The sequence below is a fragment of the Ctenopharyngodon idella genome, chromosome 3, assembly GCF_019924925.1.
Source record: "Ctenopharyngodon idella isolate HZGC_01 chromosome 3, HZGC01, whole genome shotgun sequence".
Classification (NCBI taxonomy): domain Eukaryota; kingdom Metazoa; phylum Chordata; class Actinopteri; order Cypriniformes; family Xenocyprididae; genus Ctenopharyngodon; species Ctenopharyngodon idella.
Window position 1 is genome coordinate 8824549 of NC_067222.1, and position 10527 is coordinate 8835075.

The following is a 10527-nucleotide window of genomic DNA, read 5'->3' on the forward strand; positions in this document are numbered from 1 at the left end:
TATCTGATATGAATAAAACATGTCGTCTAATTATAAGATTAAATGGTAACATATATAGGGAGTATAGGGAACTATTAACTATGACTTTTTCCTCAATAAACTCTAATGTAGTTGTTAAGTTTAGGTATTGGGTAGGATTAAGAATGTAGAATAAGGTCATGCAGAATGAGGCATTAATACGGGCTTAATAAGTACTAATAAATAGCCAATATTCTAGTAATATGCATGCTAATAAGCAAGACGAGAGGAGCCCTGGCCAGTACTTTCAGGCGGGCACAGAGTCGACCCCTGAAGCCACCAGGGAGGCTGACCTGGCCCACTTAAGGCCAAGTCTAGCCAACAACCTGTCTGTTCATGGAACGGAGTCTCTTAAATAAAGCCCAAAGGGCAGCCAAATGAGAGATACTGCAAGAAGGCGGTAACCAACTCCTCACTGGCCAAAGGGATGGGCATCCTAGGGAGCAGGACTCAGCAAAGTGCTTCCCAACCCTCAGATCGAGGGGAGTACTCTGCTCGACCTTGGATCCACAGCATGCTAGAAAAAGAGCACTCTGGAGGCTGGATATTCTACGTAGAGTCGTAAAGGAGACAACCTATAGCTCTACCAGAAGCTGGTCTGAGAGGAGTTAAAACACAAACTTCTTAATACCCTTGGACCGAACTCGGGAGCAAGGTCTAGAAGGAAGACCAAAGGGGGGTAGAAACTACAGACTAACAAACACTGATCCTCCCTGAAAGAAGCCTTCTACCTATGATCAGAGCTCGGGAGTGCAGAACTCTGAAAAATGACCCTCACTAGAGGGGACTCGACCAAAACGAGTAAGACCAAGCTAAACAAGATAGCCGAGAGGCTCAAAAACGAGCCTACAACCTGGCACAGACCCAGAGGGCCAGCAAGGAAAATTTTAGCCTTGTTTAGATGAGCTAAAAACCCTGCTCGTTACACAGAACAAAAGGGTAGTCTGTACGAGGACCAACATTCAGAGAAATGGGTCCACCCTAGGGCTAAAACCTACCAGAGGATCACCACAGAGACAGCCTGCTAAAAGCCAGTGCTAAGTAGCAGATCTAGAAATCTGAGGCCAACATCAAGTAGGGCTGCTCGATTATGGCAAAAATCATGATCACGATTATTTTGGTCAATACTGAAATCACGATTATTTAACATGATTATTGGTGAGTGATATGATCAAAGTCTTATTTCATGATATGAGTAATTTTAAATGTCAGTGAAATTTCACAATTATCAATACTTCAGCAAAAAGTGCGAGTTCCCTTTCGAAAGGGAACAACCAATCTCTCTCCAGTGATATTTATATTAAATAATGTCAGTGCTGCTGTCACAGAGTCACAGCCAACACCCACCAACACCAATGCATTGTCACCAGATCATCACGCCCCCACCACTCGCTCACAATCTCCCGAGTACTGATCACCTGCACCTCATCATCCATGGATACTATAAAGACTCACACTTCCCTCCCTCCTTTCTTGTCTGACATACCTAGACTCCTTACCTGCCACTTACCTGAGTTTACCGTGTTCCCATACTGTCATCTTTCGTCTCCAGTTCTCCGTTCACCAGCATCTGCAAAAGACATTCCTCTATTGTCACCCAGCTAAGTTACATTTCAAAAGTGCTTGTTTCTCTGACTTACCTGCATCCACCATCTGCCTGTGTTCATGCCTCTGTTCAATAAACTTGTGTGTTCACTTACCTCTCTGCTTCCATCTTTGTCCTGACAGCTGCATTCAGCAGCTTTATTCGTCAGACTGTGCATTTAAGATATTTGGTATGATGTTCTTTGTGATCTTTATTCCATCAGCATGTCAGTAGCTTTTAATGGGTGACTTCACAAACAGTAACTGTAACCTCACGGATCTTTTTCTCCTCTGATGTTTGTCTTTTAGTATGGGTTCAGTGGGAGTGAATGCAATTGAAACAGCAGCTCTTGGGAGACCCTTCAAGCTCGGTATGCTGTATGACTGCAGAAAAGACGCATTAATACCAGGTACCACAATATAAACTTGTCACAAATTAAAAATATTACTATGAGTTACTGAAAACAATTTTCTGATATAAAATGTGATTCTAATAAATTCACCGTTGAGAGTTAAAACACATTTTTCCTATTACAGGTATTAGACTTTGGAACAAAGAACAGCTGCAGCAGAATATTTGCTCTTGCACCCAAATTAATACAGGATTCAAAGTCACAGCTTCAGACTCCATTCAGGACAAATCTAAATTACTGAATATTGATGGTGGGCTTATACTGAGTATTTTAGGTGATCTCGTCCATGTTAGTGGAGCAGCAAAATATCTCAATGACATCAAGAAGTCTTTCAAACAGCAGAGACTGACGCTACATTATCATTCAACCAGCAGGTTTGAAGAACTGACTGTGAATCATTTGCCTTCTAAAAATCTTCCTGACGATGACAATGATACAGCCACACATGTAGTGACAGCAATACTGTATGGAGCAGATGCCTGCTTTGTGTTTGACAGAGAAGTTTCTTCAAATGAGGACAAAAGCAGAGTAGAGGGAGAAGTGAAAGTGGCTTTTGAGAAACTGCAGGGCATCGTTTCAGTGGGTGCAAATGCTGATCTAAGCATGAATGATAACCAGAAAACTGAAGTCAAAAAGTTCACTTGTACATTTTATGGAGACTTCCAGCTACCGTCTAACCCGAACTCTTTTGAAGATGCATTGAAGGTTTTTGCTGATCTTCCAAAACTCCTGGGAGAAAAACAAGACCGTGGGGTTCCACTGAGAGTTTGGCTTTATCCTCTGGACAAACTTCACTCGAGAACTTCAAAACTTCATAGAGACATCAGCATTGATTTAACCATAAAGATTGAATCAGTGATTGAGAGTTTAAATACAGCTGAGATGAAATGGAGTGATTTTCTGAAAGACTCTCCTGCACAGATGTTTGCTGAATTTCATGATACAATACAGAAAATGAAGCAAAATTGCTACATGTACAAGTTGAAACTCATGAAGAAACTCGGCTCTTTGCTGCCAAACATCCGCGGGGACATAGAGAAGGAAACTGCACTGAATGATCTTCTACAAGAACATGATGAATCTCCATTCAGCGGAAGTGACCTCACAGAATGGCTGAAAGAGAGAGAAAGAGAGTCTGACATCATTAAAACAATCCTCAGACAGTTGAAAGACGTTGAGGTAAAAGACAACATTGATCTCATCAAGATGAATCTGGAGGTTGGTAATCTGGTCAGCTACACATTCACATCATTGAACTGCTCAGATGTGCTTCTTCAACAACCAACTGCCTATCTGAGTCCTTCAACACAAGGAGAAACTGATGTGAAGAGCCCTGATTTCAAGCGAAAGTCTTGGCTAACTCCTGAGATCCAAAAGGCCATGAGGAGCAACTTGAAGATATTTAAGAACTTGATCAATTCAAACAGCTGTAAACAAGACAGGTTCATTGTGTCATCAAAGGAAATGGAGAATCATCCTGGTTCCTGCATTCTCCTGTACGAAAGTGAATGTGATGAAGCTGTTTGCTTTACTCCTCCATCCAAACCAGCCTGTCCGATCACTGAAGAGGTCAAAGTTCAGAATGTGGTTCTGAAGGTTCCTCCATCATGTCCTGCTACAGTGGAGCTCAGATTACTGTATAAAGCGAAGCAGGACACAGACTGGACATCTGAACCTGTGCTGAAGGATCAAGACACAGTTACTCTGACTGATCTGAGAGAAGAAACTGAGTATGAGATCAAATGTGCAGCGCTGGGGAAACTCAACTACACCGTAGACAGTGACGTGATCAGAGTCATCACAGGGGTATGATGATCATTCATCAAATATCAGCTGGCAATAAATACATTAAGTAACTGAAAAGAAATATTTTAACTTACCTTCTTATTGCCACTTCAATGACTTAATCAGTTGTTCATTAGAATCAAATGATTTAGCAAGTGTTTTTCAGCAAAGTAAAAATAACCTAGTAGTTAAGGTTGAGTACCGAAAAAGACTGAATATAATAAATGTATTATTGTTTTGTCTGTTAAACAGAGAAAAAACAAGGACATTGGAACAGCAGGAATCAGAGCAGAAGAAATATTTCATCTATTTCACAGACTTCATCTTAAATACCACAATAAACTGAGAGCTGCAGATGTTCTTCAGATAACTGAATATTCATTACAGTCCTATGAATCTTGTGCTGAAGAAGAGCTGATTCAGACTTTCCTACAAAAACTACTGATGATGAACTACAGAGCAAGATACATTAAAACTAAAAAGAACAATGAGGAAGATCACAGACAACAAAGAGACAATCACTCATCTGAAGATGAAAGTGATATTTTTCATGAAATGGTTTTGTCTAATGAAGGAGCAAGTCAGTCTAAGAGGATTCACCAGATGGATGTTCAGATGGCCGTGTTTCATTGTGCCGATGGTTTCCTGAAGCAGCTGATGGTCACTAAACTGTCCCAGTGTCAGTACGCTCTGCCTCTGCTTGTTCCTGATCCATTCACACAACAGATTGAGTTTCCTCTCTGGACATTCAGACAAATCAACAAGAGCTGGAAGATGAGAAACACCAACAATGAAACCATCATTCAAATCCAGCCAATCTACAAGGCAGAAACTCCAATGGTGTTTTTCTTCAGGTTTGGCTCTGTGTCTTCATCCAAGTCTCAGCTGATGAACAGTCTGATCAATGAGAAACACAACACGTTCTTCCACAGGAACTGCCCAGGCAGCATCAGAACCAGAGTCCTGATGGATGGAGTGGTGGAGATCGCCTGGTTCTGCCCCTCTGGATCATATGATGATAAATTCAATGACTGTGTTGCGTTCTGTAATCTACACGGTGATGCAGGAGACCATGAGAAACAGCTGGAGATCCTCACTGAAATGGCCTCAGTCAATGTTGTTCTACTACCACAACTGGACAGGAGTGACAGACATGCAGCGAGAATTCAAAACTTGTACAGGAACAGAAAGCCACTCATTTGTCTTTTTACTGAAGATGAATCTACTGTCATTGAGACGAAGTCAGGAAAATTCAAAATTGGTTTAAAAGACAGAAATCCGTCAGAAGTATCTGAAGAACTCAGAAGAGCTATAAATGATTGTCTCTCAGAATCATCTTCCACTTTCAGACTTGAAGATGTGTCCAAACACTCAGACATCAGAGTAGATGAGGAAGATGACGATGACTGCAGAAGAGGAAGAGAAGCAGCACAGCAGATGATGAGTTTACTGGAGAAGAAAGATCTGACAGAAATCAAAGAATCATTTCTTCCTCATCAGGGGAAACTGTGGCATCAGTGGAGTCAGAAGAACAAAGAACTACATCGACCTCGAGGAGAAGAGACTGAAATGGACATCAGTAGAAAACAAACAAAGATGAAGAAAATCCGTGAACAGCAGCATGAATCTGACAACAGTGAGTTTATGAAGTTCTTTATTAAAGAAATTATCACAGACACTGGACATAATATGTATTTCATTAAATGGCTCGGAATTCTTCTTGATGAATATACCTCAGCTGATCTTTCTGCTCTACATCAGAGGCATAATAAAAAGAGGTCAAGAGACAAAAAACTGAAAGAGAAACATGATAAATATGAAAAACTCTGGGCTGAACAAACCAAACTTATAAAAATATCTGAGGATCTTCAAACTACAGCCTTTGGTTTGGAGCACATCATGAGGGAGATTGGTCAGATCTATGAATCATGTGAATCTCTGAAGAAGAACAAGAAAGACCTGCAGTTTGACTTATCTTCTCTCCCGAGTCTTGCAGCAGAGATGATGATCTCTGGATTTCCATTGGAGCTGATGGATGGAGATGCTGCTCATGTTCCTGTGGTCTGGATCTCTGCTGTTCTAGATGAACTCATCCAGAAACTGGGAGACCAGAGAGTCTTTGTGCTGTCAGTTTTAGGGCTTCAGAGCTCTGGGAAATCCACCATGCTGAATGCCATGTTTGGACTCCACTTTGCCGTCAGTGCTGGCAGAAGCACCAGAGGAGCTTTCATGCAGCTGGTCAGAGTGTCAGATGAGATGAAAACACAGGTGAACATTGACTATATTCTGGTTGTTGATACTGAGGGTCTTCGTGCTCTAGAACTGGCTGGAAGATCAACAAGACATCATGAGATTGAATTGGCCACATTTGTTGTTGGTCTTGGAAATTTGACATTGATCAACATTTTTGGAGAAAACCCTGCTGAGATGCAGAACATTCTTCAGATTGTTGTTCAGGCCTTCATGAGGATGAAGAAAGTCAGACTGAATCCCAGCTGTGTGTTTGTGCATCAGAACATTTCAGAAGTCACAGATGAAGAGAAAAACATGGAGGGAAGGAGACGACTGCAGCAGACACTGGATGAGATGATAAAACTCACTGCTGAAGATGAAGTCTGTGATGCAGAATGTTTCAGTGATGTCATTAGATTTGATGTACAGAATGATGTGAAGTATTTTGCTCAGCTCTGGGAGGGAAACCCACCCATGACACCACCAAACCCAAACTACTGTGAGAATATTCAAGAACTAAAGGAAACTATTATGTCTCATGCCTCAAAATCACATGGATTGAAGCTGAAAGTATTAAAAGACTGTATTAAGGATCTCTGGGAGGCTTTACTGAATGAACGATTCATCTTAAGCTTCAGAAATCCTCTGGAAATTTCAGCCTACAGGAAACTGGAGACAAAATACAACAAATGGTCCTGGAGTCTCCGCAGTGCCATGATGGAAACTGAGAACAAACTACAAAATAAAATAGAAAATGAAACAATTCATGAGGTTGAGGAAACTGATGTGAAAACAGAACTGAAGACGACAAATGAAGAAGTGAAAAACTCAATCTCAGGTTCATTTGAGAAAGACACTGATGCAGAAATACTGATTCAGTGGAAAATATCATTTGACATTAAAATTAAAGAGCTTCAGGAAAACGTTGCAAGAGAAACAAAGAGGAAATTAAATGAGGTTCTTCAGCAGCGAGACCTGAAGAAAATGATTGATGCTCAGAGGACACATCATGAAAACACTCTCTATGAAAAGAGCAAAGAACTTGCCTTAAAACTCAAAGACAAATCAAATGATGAAGAAACACTAAAGAAAGAGTTTGATTTGTTTTGGAAACAAAGTGTGAAGAAGATCATCAGAGACAATCCTTCAATCAGAGAAACTGATTTAATGAGAGATGTGAGAGAGATCCTAAAAGTCATCTATAAAAGTGCTCCTAAATACCAATACGGTGAGAGCTGTGATATTTTTACTGTGTCAACTTATTCTGAATATGTTATTTTCAGAAAGCCCACAAAAAGAGTTAAAGAAACACATGGATTTGCCCACACTCTGTCTCCAGAGGATGAAACCCAGATAAAATCATTAGTCACAGATGTTGTTCAGCAGACAGACAAAATGATTCAGTCATTTAACATTTCAAAGATGGGCTACAACATCAACTGCATTCAACAACTCACAGGTTACATCAAGACAAGAGTAACAGAACATCAGAAAGGACAAGTGAAATATGTGTTCAAGATTGATTTCTTCATGGATTTGGTTCTTTCCATCAGTAAGAAAGCAAACAAGATTATCACTGACCAACACAGACTGTTCAGAGATGCCAATGATCCTGAAATATATGTAGAGAAGAAGAGAGAAGAGTACTACAGTGTTTTCCAAAAATACTGTCATGGAGCAACATCACCTGCCATTTTTGGTGAGATCATCTGTCAGAAACTGAAAGAGCCCATTGAGCAGAGTGTCTACAAGAAGACTGCCAGAGATCTGACAGATGAAATCAGATCAAACTGTGAATCACTGAATGGAAACAGATCAAATCTGGAGAAACACATCCTGAAGACACTGGCAGAGGAGGAGGCTTTTGACAAATACATGAACTACATTCATAATCCCAGAGATCACTTCAAGAGTTTTATCAGGGATGAAGTCAGTCGGTACATCACTGATAAATTCAGTGTCAGTGTTTTACCCAAGATGAAGAAGAACATTGAACTCCTGCAGCAGAAGATCATGAAAGCAGCACATGAATCTACTGAACATGTTCAAGTGAACAGTGGAGATGTTGGTTTGTGATTGAAGAGTTTCACACAGCAGCTCTCAGATGAGCTGATCTTCTCTGAAAAAGACCTCAGTGGAGTGAAACATGACGACGTTGATGTGAACCTCCTAGAAGATGTGATTAGACAAGAACTTCCTTCTGTAATGTCTGACATCAGCAGTAGATTCAACACAGAGACATTTTCAGTAAATCTGGACTATAAGTTCAGACCAGATGAGCTTCTGATTGATCACTTCTGTCAGCCCTGTTGGGTTCAGTGTCTGTTCTGTAAAGACATTTGCACCAACACTACAAAAAAACCATCATGGAGATCACAGTGCTCCTTTCCACAGAGTGAGAGGAATTAATGTAAGGCATTTCCCTCAAGCACAGTATCTCTGTGCTGTTATTTGCACAAAATTAGTGGCGAGTGATCAAGATGCACCAGATGGAAGGCTTCTTTCTAGAGATTACAGAAGAGCAGGAGGAGTTTATGAAGACTTGAGCATCACCTATGATCTCTCTGAACTGCCCTACTGGAAGTGGTTTGTCTGCAGATTCCAGAAAAAGCTCCAAAAATACTACAATAAAACATTTGAGGAGAGAGGTGAGATCCCTGTTAAATGGAGAAAATACTCAAAAAAGGAAGCTCTTGAGAGTTTGGATCAGTGCATCTAATGAAGCAGATAAAAAGCAGATAAAGAATCTTCAATCTCCCCTCAGATTCTCCTCAGATCACAGCCAGAAATGAGTTTCTATTATACACCAGTAAAACTCCAAACTCAAACCTCACAGAGAAATGATAGAGTACACTGGATACAAGAGCTTTGGAGACAATATTCAATCTAAAAGTGTTCTGTTCAATAGAGCTAAAAAATGCAAAAAAGATTTACAGTTTATAAACTTGAATTTTAGAAATTTGTATTGAAAAAAGTTATGCGACCTTTACTAAAACATAATTGTTATTGTGGTTTATTATTCTGTATGTTTAGATATTAAATTAGCTGTAGATATTCAAATGAGTTTTAAGTTCATATTATAAAATTATTTGCTGTTTAGAAATACAAAAAAAAAAGCATAATTTTAAACAACTATATGTAGAATTGTTAGTCGATGTATAATCTAGAAATCAGTGTTCCATCAGAGAGATTTTGGCACTGATATTTCAAGGTAAATTACATAAATTTGCTTTAATCAGATTTCTAAAACATTGAAACATTTCCATACTGTGATCATTATATCTAATGCTTTGTGTGCTTATACAATGACTTGTGGTACAAATAAACATAATATACAAAAATAACATTTCTGTCCTCTTGTTATATTGAAATCCTGTACAAATAATTAATGCAGGTCAACTGCTAAAAGACAAAATGCTCTAGGGTCGTATTCACAAAACATCAGCTAAAAGTAGCTCCTAACTTGCCGATTTAGGAGAAACTCTTAAAAATAATGGGCTTGTCAGTCTTAATTTTAGGACTCCTAAATTTTTGCTCTAAGAGTATTTCACAATACATTTTAGTGCTAAATCCAGCTCCTAAATGTGTGAAAAGGTAGTAATCAAGAGGACTCCTAAGTCACTAAGATCAAATCACAAACAATCCTAAAATGGCTGTTGCTGGCAATCCACCTCCGCAGTCCACCCAAAGAGGCAATAGGCAATAGAGCATTGGGTGCTGAGCCTTCTCCTCATAAAATGCAAGTACTGGATGAAATGGATGGCACTCATGGAGGAGTTCTGCTCTTTCATGTGGATGGATCTGAGTAAGACACCCCACTGGAGTGACAAGCCTGTATCAAACACTTGGGAGAAAAGGGGGTGCAAATGGACTATATGCGCGGAGCGTTCTTTAGAACTTCCGCATTAATATAAGCCAGCTCGAAAACTTCCGGTGAGATGTCATGCTGGTGTGCTGAGCATCAGTAGTGTAATACTTCGTTTATAATCAGAATATAGTCACTTAAATAGTCAGGCAAAACATTAATTTAGTTATTCAAACGTAAGACAGCATAAAAAATAAATAAATAATAACGTACCTCAGTGTTCCTCCTCTGCTAAATTCAGTTCGTTCAATCAGTTTTCACACTTTTATATGAAAAAAATAAATATTTAATAAAAAAAATACAAATAAAAAAGCTTCAAAAAATAAATATTTATTGTGCACTTTAGTTGGATTAATTGAATAAAATGTGTGTTTTTACAAGTGTGCTGAAATCATTGATCTTGCGCTGCACTGACTGACAGCTGCTGTGGTTATAAAGGGAGAGCGCGGTGCTCTCTTTCTGTGTCATTCATTCACAAGAAATGTCATTGTTTTTCATAAGATTCTGTGAGTATTTCATACTTCACATTGACAAAATGTATTTTTAAACCTAGTTATTTTATCATATTTAATATTTAGTCAAAAACTAAGTGAAAAACGATTAGAGGAAAGGCTGATATATACGCAAATA

At 39.3% G+C, this 10527-nt stretch overlaps 1 protein-coding gene across 1 annotated transcript; it reads left to right on the plus strand.

Moving 5' to 3' along the window:
- The first annotated feature begins 1912 nt into the window (after window positions 1–1912).
- LOC127510196 (neoverrucotoxin subunit beta-like) lies at window positions 1913–3827 on the plus strand. The gene is made up of 3 exons (XM_051889771.1): window positions 1913–2012; window positions 2140–2880; window positions 3661–3827. Exons 1-3 carry the CDS (start codon window positions 1913–1915, stop codon window positions 3825–3827), a joined length of 1008 nt encoding a protein of 335 aa, XP_051745731.1.
- The last annotated feature ends 6700 nt before the right edge of the window (window positions 3828–10527 follow it).